Source organism: Perognathus longimembris, chromosome 28 (genome assembly GCF_023159225.1).
Source record: "Perognathus longimembris pacificus isolate PPM17 chromosome 28, ASM2315922v1, whole genome shotgun sequence".
Taxonomy (NCBI): Eukaryota; Metazoa; Chordata; class Mammalia; order Rodentia; family Heteromyidae; genus Perognathus; species Perognathus longimembris.
The window spans coordinates 57528765-57551656 of record NC_063188.1 but is presented as its reverse complement, the minus strand read 5'-3'; the positions used below and the strand labels follow the sequence as shown (position 1 = coordinate 57551656).

General features: G+C 38.3%; 1 protein-coding gene across 1 annotated transcript in view; it reads right to left on the bottom strand.

Moving 5' to 3' along the window:
• The window catches only part of Zdhhc15 (zinc finger DHHC-type palmitoyltransferase 15), a 126438-nt gene that overhangs the window by 83893 nt on the left and 19653 nt on the right, over positions 1-22892 (bottom strand). Inside the window, exons 2-4 of the mRNA XM_048335959.1 lie at positions 20799-20825; positions 2454-2548; positions 106-226 (exon numbers count right to left, since the gene is read on the bottom strand). Coding sequence (XP_048191916.1) covers positions 106-226; positions 2454-2548; positions 20799-20825 — 243 coding nt within the window. The remainder of the gene's footprint in view (positions 1-105; positions 227-2453; positions 2549-20798; positions 20826-22892) is intronic.

The window sequence follows — 22892 nt, the reverse complement described above, 5'->3', positions numbered from 1 at the left end:
CAGAAGACTGGACAAAAATAAAGCCAGCCTGACAAGATAGATGGTTTAAGTCTTTCTGAGATCTTTGTTGAGCTGCTTTCTCTAGATGACTTTGGAGAAACTGACCTCCACTTCCGGTTCTTGTGTACACTGGGAGCTTCTTGGCCATATCAATGAGCATTTGCTTCTGGACCTCTGGTCTTTCTTCATTTTCATAGCGCTCCTTGTCTGTATAGGACAAGTGGAACTGGAAGCAGAAAATCAAGAAGAAATGGGTAAATTGCTAGATGTTGAGCCAAGAGAATATAAACTGCCACCAAGATTCACAGAAATGACTGAAAACAACTACCTAAATGAGACCTTTGAACAACTAACTTCCAATTTAACAAAATAAATACCAGAAAGCCGGAATATGTGCTGTCAGTAGAAGATTCAGGTCAAGAAAAGGAAGGTCAGATGAAGGAGGAAGGAAGGGGTGAGAGAATACAATCATAATACTCAATGTACACATGCAAAAATGGAACCAGGTAACTTGAGAGGATGGGTGGGGTTGGGAGAGATGGGGGAGAATGATGGAAGGGGTGACATCAATTGTGATGCATTATACTCACAAACTGACATGGTGAATTGAAATTCCTTTGAGTAACTAAAACTTTTTTTCAAATTTGTTTATTGTTATTGTAAAGGTGATGTACCGAGGGGTTACAGTTACATAAGTCAGGTAATGAGTACAATTCTTTTTAAACAATGTTACCCCTTTCCTTGCTCTCTCCCAGTTTTTCCCTCCTGTTTTCATCCATAAACTGTATAGTTCATTTTCAACATAGTATTTAGCATTTAGTTTGTTGCTGTGTAACTGCTATGGTTTTCTAATCTTGCCAGAGATAGGCCAATGATTTACCAAAGTAATACAAATTTGAAATACAAATGTGAAAGAGTGACAAAAGTGAAAAAGTCTGTGATCAGAATTCCTGTATTTAAATCTCATTCCTGCTACTTAGACACTTTTTTTTTTTGGCCAGTCCTGGGGCTTGGACTCAGGGCCTGACCACTGTCCCTGGCTTCTTTTTGCTCAAGGCTAGCACTCTGCCACTTGAGCCACAGCGCCACTTCTGGCCATTTTCTGTATATGTGGTGCTGGGGAATTGAACTCAGGGCCTCGTGTATACGAGGCAAGCACTCTTGCCACTAGGCCATATCCCCAGCCCAATTAGACACGTTTTAAAGCTTCATTTGTAAAACAAAAAAATAATGACTACCTTACAATACTGGTGTTAATATGCTGGATAATAGCAGGTAATTTAAAATTTTATTTTGTAGTTCCACTTGGGAGGGTTTTTTTTTTTAATATTTGATACTGCCAATCTTTCTAACTTTAACAATTCTAGTTAGTATGTAGTAGGATCTTACTGTGATGTTATTTAGAATTTTCCTGATTTCTTTCATTCATTCACTCAATTTTGGCCTTCTTAGTGGTTGTGAACACCTATCTCATCATAATCTTAATTTGTATATCTTTAAATGACTAATGAACAACTTTTCATGTACTATTGGACACGTATGTATTCTTTAGAGGAGAAACGTCTATTCAAGTCTTTTCCCTGTTTTTAAATTGGTTTCTTTGGGTTGTTAAGCTGTAAGAAGTCTTTCCACATTTGAACACCTGACACATCAGATGTAGTCACTGCAAATATTTCCTCCTATTCTTTCAATGGTCTTTTCACCTTGATAGTATATTTGTTTTGGCAGGGGTTTTGTGTGAGGTTTTTTTTTTGCTAGTATTCAGGACCTTATACTTGCTCAGCTTGCTTGCTCACCTGGCATTCTACCACTAGAGCTATGCCTCCTGGCTGGCTTTTTGCTGGTTATTCTGAAGATGGAGTCTTGAATACTTTTCTTCCTGGTTTGACTTCAAACCTTGAGCGTCCAGGCATTAGCCTCCTAAGTAGCTAGGATGACAGGCTTGTGCCGGTGACACCCAGCAGTTGATAGTGTTGTTTGATGTTTAAAAGAAACTAATTTTGGTAGTGTCAGAGTTATTTAGTGTTTCCTTTTGTTGCCTGTGCCTCTGTTATAGCATAGGTAAGAATTCACTGCCAAGTCTAAGGTCATGAAGATTTCCTCCTAAGTTTCATTCTAAAAATTTTGTAGGTTTAGGTCTTAGATTTATATCTTCAGTCTATTTTCATTGTGATGAAATAGACACTTTTATCACCTTTATATATCCTGTGTCAGGCCTGATGGTGACTATGGTCACATCTACTTGGGAAGATTGAGGTGGGAGAATCAGTTGAGCCTCAGAGTTTGAAGCCAGCCTGAGCAACATAGTAAGACCTCAAGGAAAAAACAAAAGATCACTTTGATGTTCTTTTGTAATGGAAGGTTACTTGTTCCTCTTTTTGTCCTCTCCTTAATTTACTGGCGTCTCACCTTTTCTCTGTTCTTAGCCTTTGTGAAGTAAGCAATAGTCTTACCTTCTGGTTGGGCTGCTGTGGGAGTGTAAAGATAGACTTCCAGTAGGTCCAGGCAAAGAACACAAAGATGGCATGGTAGAGTATGAGGTAGATAACTGAAATAAAAAAAAAATAGTGCTTATGTTCTTCATCCATTCATTTTTAAGAATTCAAAAAATCATCATGTTCAGTGATAAATGTCTGTTATTTCCCTATTGCCAAGAGTTTTCCAGTATTATTGTAAAGTGATCATTGCTACTAGTTTCCTATGCAGTCATAGAAATGAATCGTGTCAAATTCCCTTTTTTTTTTTTTTGCCATTCCTGGGGCTTGAACGTTGGGCCTGGGCACTGTATCTGAGCTTCTTTTGCTCAAGGCTTGTACTCTACTACTTAAGCTACAGCACTACTTCCAGCTTTTTCAGAGTAGTTTACTGGAGTTAAGAGTCTCATGGACTTGCCTGCCTGGGCTGGCTTTGAATCGCAATCCTCACATCTCTGTCTCCTGAGTGGCTAGGATTACAGGTGTGAGCTATCAGCACCCAGAAAATCATGTCAAATTCTGAACCAGAGACTTTCTTAAAGTTGTATTCTTTTAAAAATGTTGCCATGAGAGTCTCTGAGCAAATGGAGGGCATGTCCTTTGTGATAACATAGGCGAAGCTAATTTAACTATCTTTGCCATTCTCGGTGCTGAAATGTAATGGTAATACAATCTGCAAAGCATTTTAGAGATTTCAACATGCTTTCACATATGTTAACTCATTTTTATTTTCTAAGTAGCTTTGTGATAATAGTATGGGGTTGTTAGTTGTCTATCAGTGGTGATTGATTTATCTAAGTCATAGTCTATAATGTAGCTAGGTTTTCAATACAGTACTTCTGATTCTAAATCCCAGGTTCTTTTCTGTAAGTTACAGAATACACAATTCAAAATTGTGAGTTGGCTGGGTGCCAGTGACTCACGCCTATAATCCTAGCTACTCAGAAGACTGTGATCTGAAAATAGGAGTTCAAAGCCAGCCAGCGCAGGAAAGTCCAGGAGACTCTTATCTCCATTTAACCACCAGAAAACCAGAAGTGGAGCTGTGGCTCAAAATGGTAGAGTGTTACCCTTTTGCAAAAGAACTCAGGAACAGTGCCCAGGCCCCAAGTTCAAGTCCCAAGGCCAAGAAAAAAGTGTGAGTTGTGCCTTTGAACCAGTTATACAGTTATTGTCATTGCTTTTCTTTTCATAATCTTAACCTCTTGGGAAGCTCATCTGGTTTTGAGAATTTTGGTATTCTATGCCACTAGGGTTTGGCCCTGTGTATGCACGTGCATGAAGTATCTTCACTGCTGAGGGTTGTGGAACCAGAGTTTAAGTGAGCAGGGCCTGTGGGTCCCATGGGGATGAGTTCTGTGAGGCCAAGTCTACATGGCTGGGTCTGCTGGGATGACATAAACATGTCTAGAATCTCTAGGGCTCTTGTCTAAACAATGCCTAGGATCCATGGGGCTGAGAATACCAAAATAACAAGACTTCCATTGTGAGTCCTTCTATGGCGGGGTCTACACTTCATCAGAAAGACTCAAGCAAATATGACTCAAGGGCGAGTTAATGGAGCTGAATCTCTTGTATATTTATGGATGAACTAGAAAAAAAAACCTCAATGCTCCAAGTTCCAACATTTAAGAGCTGCATATGTGTTTGATTTTTGCAATTATAAAAATGTCGAAATAAGCACTATAAAACAAAAACCAAGTGTTCACCCCATGTATACCTAAAGCAAAACACCTCCTTGGTGTTGGGTGTGTATCATTCCATATCTTTTCATTTTTATATGCTTGTATAAATACACACACAATAAACAGTAAATTTCTTTGGAGCTTACTTTAAATTGGAGATAATTTCACTTAATATGACTTGGAGAGCAGTGACCTTTCTCACTCACTTTTTAAAAGGTTGCAAGGGATTCTATTTCCTGAATGTAGTACAATTTATTAAAGCAGCCTATCTTGGGTGGAAGTTCAATTTTCCCCTGTTCTTGCTAACATAAATAATGCTTCAATAAATAATTTGTGCATGATATTAACACATGAATAAAGAACATCTGTAGGATTAATTTCCTGAAGAAGACTTCCCAGGACAAACAGTATGCCTTTTGGTAGATATTGACAAATTGCCACTAAGAAAAGTTGTATTTCATTTACATTCTTTTTTTTTTTTTTTTTTTTTTTTTTTGGCCAGTCCTGGGCCTTGGACTCAGGGCCTGAGCACTGTCCCTGGCTTCTTCCCGCTCAAGGCTAGCACTCTGCCACTTGAGCCACAGCGCCGCTTCTGGCCGTTTTCTGTATATGTGGTGCTGGGGAATCGAACCTAGGGCCTCGTGTATCCGAGGCAGGCACTCTTGCCACTAGGCTATATCCCCAGCCCCTACATTCTTTTTAATTAAGTATTTTCATTATCTTTATGTAGCTGTACAAAGGAGTTGCCATTCAACAAAGTAGCTTATGAATACTGCATCTCAATCTATGGTACCCTTTCAACATTTCCTTCCAACCATTTCCAACCCACCCTGCCCCTTACTTTTCTTAATTTTGTATTATATGTATGGAAATTTTGTTTGCCATTTAACAAAGCAGTTTATGTACTGGGATTTGAACTCAGGGTCTTGAGTTTGCTAGGCAGGCATTCTACCACTTGAACCACACCTCCAGCCACTTTGATTTACATTCTTATCAATGATTGAGAGTGCTCTCCTTCCACAGTACAGACGACTTTATGAAATCTTAACCAAGTCCTTTATATTGTTTCATCATGTGTAATCTTTTGCTATGGCTTTGTTTGACTTGCTAAGGGTTATACAGGGAAACTTATTTAAACACTCATGTTCCTTCAGTATGAAAAAGGAATTTGGGACCTTTGGTTTTAAAATGATCAGGAGAAACAAATTGTATTTTTACCTTCTCATCATGTACTTCAAGGGTAATGAGGGTAACCAATTTGGGTCACCTGAACCACTGAGTACTTACTTCTCACACTTTTGTGTAAAATTCTTACACTTGTTATATTTTGTGTGCCCATCCTAAGACTTGAACTCAAGGCTTGGGCCCTGTCCCTTGGATTTTTCAAAGGCTAGTACTCTACCATTGGAACCACAAGTCCATGACTCTGTCCTTTAATGGTTAATTGAAGGTACGAGTCTCATTTTCCTTCCCAGGCTGATTTCAAATTGCACGCTCAGACCTCAGCCTCTGGAATAACTAGGATTCCAGGCATGAGCCACTGGTGCCCAACTCCACTTGGCAGTGTTTTAATGGCATTAACCATATTTTTATTCCAATAACAGAGATGGGATATGGGTGGCTTTTGCTTGGTACAGTTTAACTATACAACAGGAAAGGGCTGTGTCTCATTTCTGTATGTGCTCCCAGGATTTGTATAAACTTTAAATATTTTTTAACAGATGAATGGAAAGTGAGAGATGCTGAGGCTAAATAACAAATCATGGGCATTCAGCAGATTATTCTAAGAGGGACTTGACTGCAAATTTCATAAAAAAAAATCTTAGTGTTGGGAGGGGGTATAGAGATCATCTAGTTCAACCTTCTCATTTTACAGAGAGGTAATGAAGGCACAGAGAGGTCAAATGATTTGGTGACAGCTACCCAGCAAAGGTATAGAAACAGTGGAACCAGAACCTGTCCAGATCATTCTTCCTTAGAGCAGTAACTGTCCAATTTCAGCTTGCCTCACCATCACCCAGAAAGGTTATTAGAATGCATATGACCAGTCCTTTTACCAAAGATTCTAAATCAGTAATCTGAAATGGAGCCCAAGAATCTAGCTCACCACCCCTCCCAGGTCACTCTGAAGTAGTACCTTATAGGCAGGCCATTTACCCAGTCTACCATCACAAGGAGGAAGCTCTTCTCCAACATTATGAGCAGGTTCATCTCTGCCAATACCCTGAATTGACTACTGTTTACAGGCAAGTCTCGTTATTTATATCCCCCCCACTTCTCTCTCCTCTCTTTTCCTCCCCCTCTCTCCTCCTGCTTCCCTAAGCTATGGTCTCAAATACATGCAACTCCATTCTTTCTCTGCTTTAAAATGTTTCTTTATAATTGACTTACATGCCTAGAATTACTATCTTTATAAACTGCAGGGAGGGGAACATTTTTATTTGCATTGCTTTATTATTATATTTTAATATAATGTTATTGTTATTATTAAGGTGTTGTATAGAGGGGTTACCATTTCATAAGTCAGGTAATGAGTACATTTCTTTTTGGAGAATGTCACTTCTTCCTCTTCTTTCCCTCAGTTTCCTCCTCCTGTCTCTGCCCACAAGTTACACAGTTCATTTCCCACATAGTGTATACTGAATACCATGACTGCATTTGTTCACCTGGAACCTTTCTATTTAAGTTTGATGCTCCAGGGAGGTTTCAGATCACTAGAAAAACCCAACAGTGTATGAACCCTACCTCTGAACTGTTACTACTCATTGACATTGGAATGAAATGGAAAATATCTTTTCTTTTTAGGTAAACAAGTAGAGTAGAACATTTCACTTACATGTTACAATCACAGTCATGGGGCGTCAGAAGCCTCTGAAGCAGTGTTACCACATGATAAGCCACGCACATTTCAAATGTCTTTTTCCCCTTTCCTTCTATAACGTGCAAAGGCTTGCAAGAGGAACAGAAATCATTCATAAGGAACAAAACCAAATCCCAATGAAAAACTCCAACCATGCATGCAGTTGTTCTGTTTAGTCACTGTGTTGTAATAGGAACGACCCCTTCTGATAATAGCTTCTACACTAACAACTTGAGCTCTTTCCCTAAAATAGTAATTCATAAACACATTGATAAAGAAAATTACAGAATCTGAAACTGTATGTCTAAGGAGCATGGAGTTGTCATTAGCAACATCTTTGGACAGCAGGCTCCCTTTGTTAGGTGTTGCTCCCAGGGAGTGGAAAATGAGCGATTTTTCTCTCTCTCTGTGTGTGTGTGTGTGTGTGTGTGTGTGTGTGTGTGTGTGTGTGTGTGTGTGTGTGTGTGATGCTTGCATACACATTCTTGTGTGGATATGAATAAATCTAGCAGATAGACTACTCTGAATGAACAAGATAAGCACCTAAGTGGGGGTAAAGGAAAGGAAAGCATCTTTTCTACGTATTTTTAGACACATAAATAAAAAAAGGCTGTTGCTGTAGCAATTATCTAACATATATTTTTCTTTAAAAGCTATTGTTGGAAACTGTTTGGTTTAAAAAGAAATTATTTCCTGTAATATCTTTCATATCAGTTGACAACTAAAAGCATTTGTGTTGGTAGAGGGGGGAAAATAGGTGGAGACGAACACCTTGCAATTATACCTGTAATTCAAATAGGAACTTTAGTCATAGCTTTAGAAATTAAGAGTCTTCACTAAAATTGCTCAATTTGGCTCAGGATAGAAATCCCCAGATTATGATAAAGGGAAATTTGGCAGTCACCTCTCCCTTTGAGCAGAATACTTAACAATGAAGTGTTGATCGGTGTGCATGCATGTGTGTGTGTGTGTGTGTGTGTGTGTGTGTGCGTGTGCGTGCATGCCTGTGTGCCAGTCCTGGGGCTTGAACTCAGGGGATGGGCACTGTCCCTGAGCTTTGTTTCCCTCAACACTAGTACTCTACAACATGAGCCACAGCTCCACTTCTGGCTTTTTTTTTTTTTTTTTTTTTTTTTTTTGGTGGAGGGGTGGTTAATTGGAGATAAGAGTCTCACGGACTTCTGGCTCAAGCTGGCTTCGAACAGATCCTCCTGAGTAGTTAGGATTACAGGCATCTAGCTCTGAGGTGTTGCTCTTAATGGTGAATTCACTGCCTTACTTAACTTGCTCTGCTTTATAAACTCTAACAAAGAGCTATGCATAGTCAGTCTCTCAGCTATTTGAAAAATGAAGAAGACAAGATAGGGCATGACCAAGGATTTAAGGGCACTTCATGTTTTCCTACTGATAGCATTTGAAATTTTCTCGTTATTTCCAGAGTTTAACCAGGTAAACCTTAGTAGTCACTCTGCTGATGGGAACAAATTCTGGAACCAACACAGGGCACTATATTTTGAAAGGGTATGACTTATTGATATTAACTTCCAAGGTCAGCCTAACCTCCTCCACCTTAGAAGTCACTTCACTCCCTTAGGCCCTGCTGTAAAGCATAGCCTTTCCCCAAATCTGGTGGCACAGGCCCTTCCCCAAAATTAGCTGACTCAGGGTTTATCTTATGGGGTAACATAGGCAGTCACAACCATAAAGCTTAGCCCCACCACAACAAAATTCCCCGCTCTCACACACCTCACAAACTCCATGTCTCACATAAAGCAGATTGCAGAGCACTCCCCACCCCTAGTGAAATTCTCCACCCTTAGCCCCCTAGCCATATACCCCCTTACTCAAGGACAAGTGCTGTCTATGCCCGAGAGGGTCAGCCTGTCAGCTTCCTGACAATAAACTTTGCTATACATGACTTGGTGTCCACATGGCCTTCTGGGTTGAGGCTATTACATAACATCTATGAGTGAAGCTGGCAAACAAAATGCATGGAAAGCTGTTGATTAGGGATGGGGAAAGTGAGAGTAAATGAGGGGATAGATTTCATTAGTGTTGTAGATACCTGTGTGGAATACTACCATGAAACCTCTTTGAATAATTAGCATACACTTACAAAAAGAATGTCAGGAATGTAAAACAGGTCCTGTCTTGGGGTGTGGGGTACCAGTGGTAGAAGGGCCGGTGAACAGAGAGCGCAAATGAACTGCATATGGTCAAAATACTTTATGTACTTGTGTGAAAATAGAACAAAGAAGCTTACTGAGATTGGTTTGGGATGAGGGAGGGGAAATGAGGGAGTGATGTAGGGGTAAGTCTGACCAAGACACATTATATACATATATAGGCATGTCAAAAATGAAACCTTGTACAACTGATCCATGCTAATAAAAATGTGTGAAAAATGATCAATAAATAAGTCAGGGTTTAATCCAAAGTATACATATTTCTCTTATTCATCCATTAGTCATTTACCATTCATCAATTCATATTTTATATTTTATTTTGTAAAGGTTGGGTGGTAGTTTTTTTGGGGGGTGGGAATGAGTCTCACACTTCTGCCAGTCACTACACAAAGCAAATTTCATTTAGGTTTTTATTTGCTTTTTGCAGTGCTAGAGATAAAACTAAGACCCTAGTATATGCTATGCAAGTGCTCTACCACTGAGTTACACACCAGATTAAACAAAACTCAACATTTCTAAGTTTCAAAGAGCTTTTGGGTCAGTGTGTATTAGGGTTTGGTGAACAACACCAAGTCAATAAGATACAGAGATTTCCCATGTTTATGAATGTTAAGGGAGCCTCCCCTTCTTGATCTGCTTTGGGCATTGATTGAAAAATACATTGGTATTCAGATGACTGGGTTTTGAACTCCGGATTTGCTACTCAGCAATTCTGTGCCCTTGGGTTGATAGTATAGGTTAGTAGTAGGGCACTTCCCTACCATGTTAAAAATCCTAGGCTAGATCTTTAGCACCACCCCCACTCCCTACTACAACAGCAACAAAAAACAAAACAAAACAAACAAATCTCCTACAGAAGCTGGTTAACTTGCCAAAAACATGGGTATGCCTGCATGCCTGTGTGTGTAAAGGTATATGTGTATGTATATATATGTACATATACATATATATACAATCATAATTCATGAACATGTGCATATATAAAATAAATATGCTTAAATATATTTCCAAATAACACATGTATGACATGTATACTTAAAGTTTTGTGTGCATAAAATTAAAATACATGACTGAGAAGGTTTTTTGTGAGAACTAATTTAAATGTTTAAAATGTGTGAATGTATCAGAGATATTTTCAGGAATTAAACACCAAGGGTATTTTTCCCTTTGTCTTTCTTCTTAACACTTACTGATTTATTTTTCTGATTTTCTGATTTAATTTATTATGGTAATAAAACATTACATAGACTTAGGAGGCATGCATACCATGGCTTCACAAAAGGAGGGCACCAGTTGGTTTCTAGCTCTTTTTGGGTGTCTACCTAGCATTGCACTGATTCACTCATGTCTGGTAAAGAAGTATACAGGGCTAATCCTTTGGGGAATAATCTTTGGCTTCATTCCTAGCTTAGAATTGTTAGTCTGTATGTGTAATTTAGATTAAGTAGATCCATTGCTTTCATGATGTCAGGGATAGTCACAGTGGATTCTAAAGGGGACTAGAGATTCTGTGTTGTATACATGGGATTTATGGATCAGGATTTATTGGCTGGGGAAATGGCAGGAATTCTACCAAGCACATATTATATTGCTGATGCAACTAATAAATCTACATCATTAACATGATGTTGACTTTTTTTATTTTAGTATCATAACATTTCAGAGTTCAAGGGACTTTAGATGTTACTTGGTATGGTGGTCTAAAGATGCATAAATTAGTTTTACATTATCACCTCTATCAACTAGCCACCCAGCTTATGTTTGAGTAATGGGGAATTTATCAACTCCTGGGGCAGCCCATTCTATTACAGTTGGAAAACTTGATTGGATATTTTTTCTTATATTATGGTTTCCTCCTGGCAACCCCCACCCATTCATCCTAAGTTTGCTTTACAGGGAGGAAATCAGATTTGTTTAAAGACAGAGACTTGTATCCAGACATTTAAAAATATCTTACAACTCAATAAGACAAATAACTCAATGAGCAATGGGCAAAAGAAGCTGGGTACCTATGGCTCACACCTGTAATTCTACCTATTCAGGAGGCTGAGATCTGAAGAGTACAGTTCAAAGCAGCCTGAGCATGAAAAGTCTGAGAAACTCTTATCTCCAGTTAACCACCAAAAAGCCAGAAATGGATCTGTGACTCAAGTGGTTGAACACAAAAGCTCAGGTGTAGTGCCCAGGCCCTGAGTTCAAGCCACAGTACTTGCGCCAAAAAAAAAAGGACAAAGACTTAGCTATACAGTTCACAAGAAAGGATTTAGATGCCAAAGAAGCTCATGAAGATGCTTGACATCATTTATCATAGAAGTGAAAATGAAAATCACAAGGAGATGCCACCATAGATAAAAGAATGGTTCAAATACATAAAACAAATTGATTTTAAAAATTAGGTGACAGAAAAGATCTGAGCAACTAGATATCACAGTTGGGGATATGAAATGGTAGATCTACATTGGAAAATCCTCTGAAAGTTACTTACCAAACTAAACACACCATATGAATCAAAACTCCCACTCCTAAGTATTTACTCAAGGGAAATTAGAACATTCCCACAAAGAAATGCATAAATATACTTCTCAGCTTCATTGAAAATAGTTCTAAACAAGCTAAAAAGTGGGATGGAAGAAAGACAGCCTCTTCAACAAATGGTGCTGGCAAAACTGGCTTGTAGAAAACTGAAGTTAGGTCCTTATATATCACCCTGCACCAGAATCAATTCCAAATGTATCAAAAAAAAAAAAAAAAAAAAAGCAGACACCCTGAAAATATTACAGGAAGGAATAGGGCAACCACTAGGGCTCCTTGGCACAGATCAAAACTTCCTTAGTAAAGACCCAGAAACACAACAAATCAAAAAAAGGTTGGACAAATGGGATCTCATTAAACTGCAGAGCTTCTGCATGCCAAAGGACATAGTTTGCGAGATAAATAGAAAGCCCACAGATTAGGAGAAGATCTACACTGGCCATACAACACACAAGGGCCTCATATCTAAAATATACTTAGAGCTCAAAAATTAAATCCCCCCAAAAACAAATCCCCCAAAGAAACAACCACCTCATTAACTAGTGCCCTAAAGACTTAAAGAGAAACTTCTCCGAAGAGGAAATAAGAATGGTCAAGAGATATATGAAAAAACCAGACCCAAAGAAACATGGACTCTATGGTCTCCCTTATTGGAAATAATTAGTACAGGTTTAGGCAAGTCACAGCAGAGCATCACAAGGCCCAATAGCTATACCCTTATGAACACATAAGATGATGCTAAGTGAAATGAACACCATGTTATGGAAACGATTGTTATATCACAGTTGTAACTACTTTCAACGTCCCATGTGTATCTGTAGCTTCTATTATTGATGATGTTCTTGTATCACCTTCCTGTGGTTGTACCTACACTATCTCTGTAATCTTATCTGAGTATATTGGAAACCGTGTATACTGGTATTGGAACTAGGAAATTGAAAAGGAATACCAAAATTGAGAGACACAGGGTAAAAAAAGACAAACAACTACAAAAGCAATACTTGCAAAACTGTTTGGTGCAAGTGAACTGAACACCTCATGGGGGGGAAAGGGAAAGGGGGAGGAGGGACGGGGGAATGAGGGACGAGGTAACAAACAGTACAAGAAATGTATCCAATGCCTAACGTATGAAACTGTAACCTCTCTGTACATCAGTTTGATAATAAAAATTTGAAAAAAAAAAAAAAAAGTAAACTCAGCGCGAATACGGGCAGATACTACAGGGTCCCCAGCTGCCCACCGCCATGCCGCGCCGCCGCCGGTGGTCCCCCGTGACTGGATTCGCTACTACGAGCCGAGCCCGTGAGCGAAGAGAGAAATGGCCGCCCCGGTCTTTGATATTCTTAACAAGGAATCTCAATAGCCCAATCACTAGGTGCATAGGACCATATATGATGAAGCATATCAACATGAACTCCAAGAATTGGAAACAAGAGGTTCTTATTATGTCTTGTATGCAGCTAATTCTACATTTTTTTCTTAGTTTTCTTTGCCCTTTGTATTGTATATAAGTTTACCTGATCTGTGGAAGGGAAAGGGAATCATAGATACAGCCAGACAAAGGATGAACTAATGCAACAATGATACTCACTAGGCACTATGTTGGAAATGAACTACACAATTTGAGGGGTAGGAGAGTAGGAAGGGGTAAGTGGGAGAAAATGAAGGAAGAGGTAACAGTGTTTAAAAAGAAATGTACTTACTTAAGTAGCTGTAACTTCCCTGTTCATCACCTTTACAATAAAGATAAAACAAACATTGGAGTAAAAACAAAAATGAACTCCAAGAATTGGTAACAAGTGGTTCTTATTATGTTCTGTTTGCAGCTACTTCTATTTTTTTTTTGTTTTAATTTCCCACACCCTTTGTAGATAAGCTTATCTGAACTGTGGAAAGGAAAGGGAATCACAGAAACAGCAGGACAAATGATGAACTAATGCAACAATGATACTCACTAGACACTATGTTGGAAATAAAATTTACAACTTGGGGAGTGGGGAGGGGAAAGCAGAAGAAAATGAGGGAGTGTGTAACAGTGTTCAAAATGAAATGTACTTCTTACCTTATATAACTACAACCCCCGTTCATCACTTTTACAACAAATATATAAAATTCATAGTACAAAATGAGAGTGACATTGTTCAAAAAGAAATTTACTCAATACCCGACTAATATAACTATAACCACTCTGTACATCACCTTTACAATAAAAATTTTTAAAATAAAATGATCGCTATCTATCTATAGTCACTCTACAATGTAAAGCACAATATATCTTTTTACTCCTAAAAGTAACCTGATACTGGTGTAAGCCAAGTCTCAGTTGCAAATCCAGTCATAAGAAAACAGAGAAGCCACATTTTGAGAATCCGAATCCCGAGTCTTTATTAGAGAGCCAGACCCATTTTCCTTACTTCAGTACTCATTGATTGAACTTTCTCCATCTCTATTTCACCTCTACTTTTCCTAACCTCTGCTCTCCACCATTCTACATTCTACCCTCAATCTCCATGTGATCCATTATTTTATTTTCCACATATGGGTGAAATTTGTGATATCTGTCTTTCTGTATCTATCTTATTTCATCTAACACAATTACCTGCAGTTCCACACATGTTGTTGCAAATGACGCTAGTACATTTTTTATGAGTGAATAATATCCCATTGTTAATATACATTTTCCTCATCCATTCATCAGCTGATGAACCCTTAAGCTGTTTCCATTTCCTCATTGTTGGGAACAGTGCTGCAGTAAACATGAGGATGTAGGTATAGCTGTTTTAACACAAGGATTCAATTTCCTTTGGCTATATATCTACACAAGTAGGATTTCTGGATTATGCAATAATTCAGGTTTTAACTTTTTGGAGAAACCTCCAATCTTACTGCCATATTAGCTATACTAATTTATATTCCCACCAATAGCAAATGAGGGTTTCCCTTTTTCCACATGCTCATCAACACTTGTTTATCTTTTTACTGCAAACATTCATTCTTTATTTTTTTTAGGATTATAAATGATTTATTTTCTTTTTTTCCAATTTTTATTATCAAACTGATGTACAGAGAGGTTACAGTTTCATACGTTAGGCATTGGATACATTTCTTGTACTGTTTGTTACCTTGTCCCTCATACCCCCCCCCTCCCCCCTCCCCCTTATCCTTTCCCCCGCTGAGGTGTTCAGTTCACTTACACCAAACAGTTTTGCAAGTATTGCTTTTGTAGTTGTTTGTCTTTTTTTTACCCTGTGTCTCCCAATTTTGGTATTCCCTTTCAATTTCTTATTACAGAAAACTAACATCTCATTGTAGTTTAACAATTCCCTGATGATTAGTAGTATAGAGCCTTGTTGTGTTTGTTGTTGGCCACTTGTATGTTTTCTCCTGAGATGTGTCTCCTTAGATCTGTTGCCCATTTCTTAATTGGGTTATTTGGTTTTTGCAATTGAATTTTTAGAGTTCTTCAATATCATCCTTGGTCAGACGTGCAGCTTGCACTCTGTAGTTTATTTTGTATCTTCCAATAAAGTATTATTAGGAACACTGAGATAACAGCTCAAAACAGAACTGAAGATTTTCTAAACAATGGCCCCAAGTTTTTCCTCCAAGTGCTCTCTTACCCTTTTGGTGTTTAACATAACCCCGCCCCCCCAATTAAGATTAGTAGTGAAAACCTGACAGAAAGCAGATATTAGTATGACCTGGATTTTCAAATGAAAATCTGACTAAGCTCTTCAATTAGTTTGCTTAGGCCCCAGTAAAGTACCACATAGACTGGGTACCTTAATGACAGACATGTATTTTCTCACAATTCTGGAGATTCAAAGTTCAAGAACAAGAGTAATAGAGGACATTGATGAAAGTGAACTATGCAACTTGTGGATGGAGATGGGAGGGTGGGAATGGGAGAGAATGAAGGAATAGATGACCCTATGAGCAAGGAAATGTATTTACTACCTGATGTATATAAAGGTAACGCCCCTGTATGGCACCTCTAAAACAACAATAAAGTAAATTTCAAAAAGGAATGATGGAGGGGGTGAGATTGACTGGAATAGAATGCAAGCGTGTAACAATGAACATACCTACTCCCACTTTGCATAAACAATGCAAGCTAATAAAAAAAGTTCAAGATCGAGGTGTCAGCAGTGTTCCTTCCTTCTGAGGCCTCTCATTGGCATGCCAATTGCCATTTTTTCCTCTGTCTTTGTATGATATTCCTTCTGTATCTGTGTCCCAATTTCCTTCTCATACAAGGGCACCCATCATATTGGGCTAGGCCCCACACTTAGTGATCTCATTTTAACCCACTATCACTTTAAAGGCACCACCTCCAAATAAGGCCACATTCTGAGGTACCAGGGGTACATATGAATTTGGGGAGGATTTAATAGGCTCATAAGAGTTTTATTAAGCAGGAAGTATATAAATATCTGAGAGGATAAGTAATTACGGCATGGGGCTTTAGAGGAGAAACCAAAGAATTTAGTATGCATGCCATACAATGCAAATGAATTTGCAGAGCATGAGCTGAACTTTTGTTTAAAATGATTAATGTCCTCTTGGAAGGTAAGTAATACATTACTGTTAATTATATTTGAAAGATGTGATAGATGGTGCCTAATGTCCATCTCATTCTTAAGTTCATCTCTCACTCCATCTTGGGGCCATACTATATTTATAACCTCTATTTCATCATAGATCCTCATTTCAGGAGTAGAGAAAGGAAGAATTTTTTTTCTGGTCAAGATCTCAAAAGTATGACTAGAATCATGCTAATGAGATCACCTTTGAAATACACTTAAGAACATGTCCATGCTTTAGTATGATCTATGAAAGAAAATAGGGAATTATATCTTTAATAATTCCCATATAACCTAGGCTGCTAAAATATATAAAATTCTCAGGATGACTTGGGCTTTAGTTCCTTTGTTTGCATAAGAATCAGCATAACTGGGTCGACCTATTCTACCTTCACAATATGAATGCAGAGAATTTTTAGATGTATTTATTTCAAGACGTGAACACATACATAAAAAGTGAAGTTTAAAATGTCCAAGCCAACTCATAAATTCTTTAATCTTTTAAACAAAATGTACAACCCAAAATATTGTGTTAAGATGGAAATAAGTTGGGAAAGGGAGAAATAGAAGAGTGATACATACAGATTTGTGGACCATAGACTGAGTCCAGTCCTAAGAGTTGAATGCATGGATTTTGACAATGTATTCACAAGGGCAGTCCTAAAGAATTATAGCCCTAAACTATGTTATGCCTCATGGAAGATAGGTCGTTCAGGCCCCCGCCAATGTTTTTATCACTAACAGTATTAATAATGGTAATAATAATAATAATAATAACACAGTGATAGTATTCACTATTTATTTTATGTTTGAGTGCCAGGCACTATGCCATGGTACTTATACATATCATCTTATTTCTGTTCAAAATAACCATAGAATGTAAGCCTCATTGCTATTCAGAGAGGACAGCAAAATTTAGGTTATGGGCAGGTGCAGTGGCTCACGCCTGTAATCCTAGCTACTCAAAAGGCTGAGATCTGAGGATCACAGTTCAAGGCCAGCCTGGGCAGGAAAGTTCATGAGACTCTTATCTCTAATTAACCACCAAGAAACCAGAAGTGGCACTGTGGCTCAAAGTGGTAGAGCACTAACCTTGAGCAAAAAAGCTCAGGGACAGGGCTCAGGTCCTGAGTTCAGGCTCCACAACCAAAAAAAAAAAATTGGTTATACATGGTAAGTGGCAAAGTCAACTTCTTCCCATATAGATCTGACACCAAAAAGTATTTGCATATTTGGCACTGTTATAATTTACTTAACACCATATAGAGCTTGAAATCTATAAGGCACTGTACTCGCTTCCTAGAAAGTGGTGACAATCACCACTGATGATGTAGGTTAAAGTGACAGAAATGTATTCTCCCACAGTTCTATTGGCTAGAAGACTGACAAGAGTTGTAGGTAGGGACATGCTGTCACTGAAGGCTCCAGGGTTGGATCCTTTCTTGCCCCTTCCTAGCTTCCAGTGGTTGTTGGCAATCTTCAGTGTTCCTTTCTTTGTGGGACCATCTCTGTGCCTCCATCTTCACATGGCTGTCTTCTCTCTGTATTTGTATATTCAGATTTCCTTCTTTTTATAGGAGTGCCAGTTACTGCATTAGGGCTCAGTCTAATCTAGTATGATATCATAGTAACTTGAATACATCAGAAAAATTCTATTGCCAAGTAAGGATATATTCAAGTTCCAGAAGAACTATTCAACCCAGTACAGGAGGCACTAGACAGAGAAGAAATGGAAAACCTTTAGCAGTATGTTTCACTGTACTGTCCTCAAACTTTTCAGATGAATGGGATTTGAGATTTCTATTTCTTTCATATGTTTTCTTTGCCTATGACAAACAATATTCTTGCTACCAGTTGTGTAATTTTTTTGTATCTTACTAGTTCTGTGTAGTTAGAAACAAGTCAGAGATTCAAAGGGTCAGTAGGGAGATGAGATAGTCATTAGTCTGTTGGCCTGTCCTGAGGCTCAATGATTTATGACAGACAGTTGCATGCCTGATACTGAAAGGAGATTTTCACAGCGTTCCTTAGTAACATGCTTCAGTGTTCATAAGTTCTTTACAACTGAACCTTTGACTTCTGAGTTACCATTTAATTCTATTTTATTTTGTGAATTGCATTCTCTTTGAAAATCCTGACACAAAGAAAATAACAACTGAGCTAAGTGTGCTAGTTCACACTTATAATCTCAGCACTTGAGAAGCTGAGGCAGAAGGATTACAAGTTCAAATTCACCTTGAGCTACAAAAAGGGTGGGGGAACCAGTAACAACTGAGATTGTCCCTTCTTAAAACTTACAAAGAAAACTACTGCATATTTAGACTAGTTTACATGAAGTCCATAAGATTTTAATAAACTAGCCTCATTTGATAGAAATCAAGGTCCAGAGAAGTTGAGATGCTTTCCAAAGTCAAACAGCTAGCAAATGACAGAGCTATAATTCCAACCTAAATACTCTGCCTCCTAAATCCTGTTATTCCCCATTATACATTACTGCAAAATGAATAGGCAAAATCTGCTCTTATTCTTCACCATGTTGATAAAGTTAAGAACTATTGGGGAAAGAGGTACTTTGAAATCTTAGAATTCTAGAAACAACAATCATATTTTTTATAATGATTGCTTAGGGAACTCAAATCCCAGATTAATATTACCAGGGAGGTATTGAACTGAGTTGGTTTACAAATGACCCTTCACACTGGGGTAGCCAAGTTAATTGGTAACAGGCAGAAATGAAGTTCACAGTACTTTGGGCACTGGGGGGAAAACAACTTAGTTTTAAGTTTCTGAGTAAAGATTCAGCTAAGCAAGCCTATGAGTCACAGATTGAAGAGGAAAATACAGTAGATTTGGTTGACATTATGGGCATTGAGGGTTTAAATACTGACACTCACTAACACTCACTGGGGCAAATTACTTTACCTCTTTAAATTTCAAATTCCTGTGAGCCAGGAATGTGGCCTAGTGGCAAAGTGCTTGCCTGGCATGCATGAAGCCCTGGGTTCAATTCCTCAGTACCATATACACAAAGAAAGCTGGAAGTGGCACTGTGGCTTAAGGGGTAGAGCACTAGCCTTGAACAAAAGAAGCTAAGGGACAGTGCCCAGGCTCTGCATTCAAGTACAATGACTAGCCAAAAAAATTTGTTTTAAAATTCAATTTCCTTTTCTATCAAATAGACACATACATTGTTATGTTGATGTAAATTTTAAAGGATGGAATAGACACACACATACACATGCACACATATTACTTAGAAACGTACCCATCACAACAAATTGCAGTTTCAATAATAGAAGACTATTATTGTTATTATTCCTCTTAGAGTTGAGTATCATCTTAACCTCCATCCAATTTGTCTTGAATATTTATTATGGAAACTAGTTATTTATAATTATTTAATATTTGTCTACAGAAAATACTTTCTGACCTAAAGAAGCCATTCATAGAATAAGAGGCAATGTAAAATTTGCTGTAATGCTGTAACAACAGAAAATGTTCACTACGTCACCACAATGTGCTATGTCCACCTTAGTTCTAAGTGCTTGATGTAATTAATGCAGTTTTTCATAACACTTATGGATTAGGCAGCATTATTATTTTCTATATACAAATAAAGTAAGAACAGGGGTAAAATAATGTGTGAGGAAGTAGCAGAACCTTTATGCAAATTCACACAAACTAACTCCTTTGGTTTAGATTCTCCCCATCATACTGCTGTTACCTCTGTAGCCAAGGCCTCTTTTAAATGAGAAATTGCAAACTGAAACTTTAAAGCAGCACAGGGCTGGGAATGTGGCTTGCCTAGCATGCATGAAGCCCTGGGTTGGAGTCCTCAGTACCACATAATCCGAAAAAGCCCGAAGTAGTGCTGTGGCTCAAGTGGTAGAGTGCTAGACTTGAGCAAAAAGAAGCCAGGGACAGTGCTCAGGCCCTGAGTCCATGCCCCAGGACTGGCAAAAAATAAAAAAGCAGCACAACACAAATGCTCAATGGTTTAATACGTTTTAACAATCAATTCCCATGAAATAAGAATTTAAAGTGACTATATAAATATTCCAGCTATTACTGATAAAAATTGTATGAAACCAATGAGTTTAAGGCTCATGCTGACATTTTTGAAAATGTAAGATACTGTAATATCTTTAGAAAGGTGGTTAAGTTGCAGTCAAGCCATGTAGAAGAATATGGTACATATATGGGAATTGTGAAAGTGAAGGATTTCGCCTGTGTAGCCTCCTGTGGGCTCTTACTTTCACTTCTTCCTTTAATAGGGGATGGATTGGGGGAAAAGGCCAGGTACCTAGGACAGCAGTGATGAAACAAGACAGCCCAGAGCCACTATGCCATACACTACAGTTACTATAAAATCTTGATCATTTCACATCCTTTCCAATAGCCAAAAGGTCCATTGAAAGTAGATTCTCCTGAGTATGATAGGTATGTGCTGACCAAAACAGTTCGTAACAGCCACTTACCTTTCTCTGCTGGGCTCATAACGGTCACTGTGAAAAGACGGGGGTGGGGGGGGGGGGGTGGGAGGGAGGGGGGGAGGGAGGGGGGAGGGAGGGAGGGAGGAAGGGAGGGAGGGAGAGAGACAAGAGACAGAGGGAGGGAGAGGGAGGGAGAGGGAGGAAGAGACAGAAGGAGGGAGAGAAAGAGAGATAAAAATTAGTGGTGTTTCTACCAGGTAACTTGAGGGGATTGGTGGGATTAGAATAGATGTGTGGGGAGAAAATTACAAAAGTGGTGATATTAATCAAGATGCATTGTACTCATAAATTAACACATTGAATTTAAACTCCTTTGTACAACTGCTTAAAGATGAAAAATAAGAAAAATTCAAAATATATTTTCGAATTCATTTTTCTACACCATTATTTTTTTAGCAATTTATACAATACTACTTCAGAAAACTACCATCATAAGATGAAGAAAGTCAAAGATGATTAAATTCCATCCTATGATATCTCCCTTCATCTTAAAATATCAGTAATTAAGAATTACCACATATTCAGCAAACAGGTATAATCTAATATTTAAAAAATAGAAGCACATAATCTTGTAACATGGCCTTAAAAAACATAAATTAAAAGATGATTACAGAGCCTGGTGCCCATGGCTCATGCCAGTAATCCTAGCTACTCAGGAGGCTGAGATCTGGCTGGGCAGAAAAGTCCCCATGAGGCTTTATCTCCAATAAACTACCCAAACAAGCCAGAAGTGGAGCTATGCCTCAAAGTGGTAGAGAGCTAGCCTTGAGCTGAAGAGCTCAGGGACAGTGCCCAGGCCCTGAGTTCAAGACCCACGACCAACAAAACAGCAAAGATAATTACAGATGTCCCTTGAATGATGATGGTGTTATGTCTCAATGACCACATTATTTCAGTAAAAACATCACTAAATCAAAAATGCCCCTAACTTACTGAACATCCTGGCACAAGCATAATGTAAGTCTAAGCTCAGATCACTTACATCACTTACACATTAGCCTTCTATTGGACAAAACCAGCTATAAATAGCCTATTTATGATCAAATGCTAAATATCTCGTGTGATTTGTTGAATACTATACTGAGAGTAGATAACAATGGATGTATGATTCTATGTTCACAGCATTATAATGTTGAAAAATCTTATGTCAATCCATCTGTATTTAGTTTCCCAAAGTGTTCACTGTATGATATCTTTGAAGACCAACCTCTTTTGTCTATTTGGAAGTAATACCATATGGATATTGTCAGACTAGGTCAGAAGCTCCCTTGAATGGTTAGGTGATCCTAAACAACTTCTTTGCTTCTCTCCTGCCTCTTAATGTTACCTGAGAATGAATTGTGGTAATGCATATGAATGCTGCTTAGCATAGTATTTAACAAAAAGGTAAGTGCCAAATGAATATTTATGATTATTATCTGTGCACTGAGTTCAGGAGATATCTGAAGTAGAGAAACTTTACTATCTGGTTTCTCTCTCTCTCCTTTCACAAATGGAGGAAAATATACTGCATTTATCAGATGATTTGCCTTCCAGGCACAGAGCAAGGACAGTTGTGACCAGATTCTGAACTCCTCAGCCTTTTCCACATACTGGGTCTACCCTCCTCAATTATTTCTTGCAGGTTTTTCATATATCACTTCTGTTTAACGTGCTATCTGTTCAAAATGAGGCCTACCCCTCTTTACTTACCACCACCATCTGTGTGTACCTGTACTAAATGCTAAGGTAAACCGATTATATGACACAGCTCTCAATGCTGAGAAGCTGTCAAATTAAGAGTTTTTTTCTACATAATGATAAACAAGGGTTAGAGAAATTGGGGAAATTCGAAAAGAATGAGAATGTTCTAGGTGCTACTTCTTCACTGTCATACCATTTCTCTTTATATACAGGTCTAGAGACTTTTAAAAACAATTCTCATTTGGGGGGCAAGAGGTGGAAGGGGATTAGGGAAGAGTAGTAGAGGGGTGAATTTGATCGGAGTATATTATATACATCTATGAAAATATCACAATGAACCCCTTTGCGTGATTAATTTATGTTAATAAACATTATCTTTCAAATGATCATTTGAGT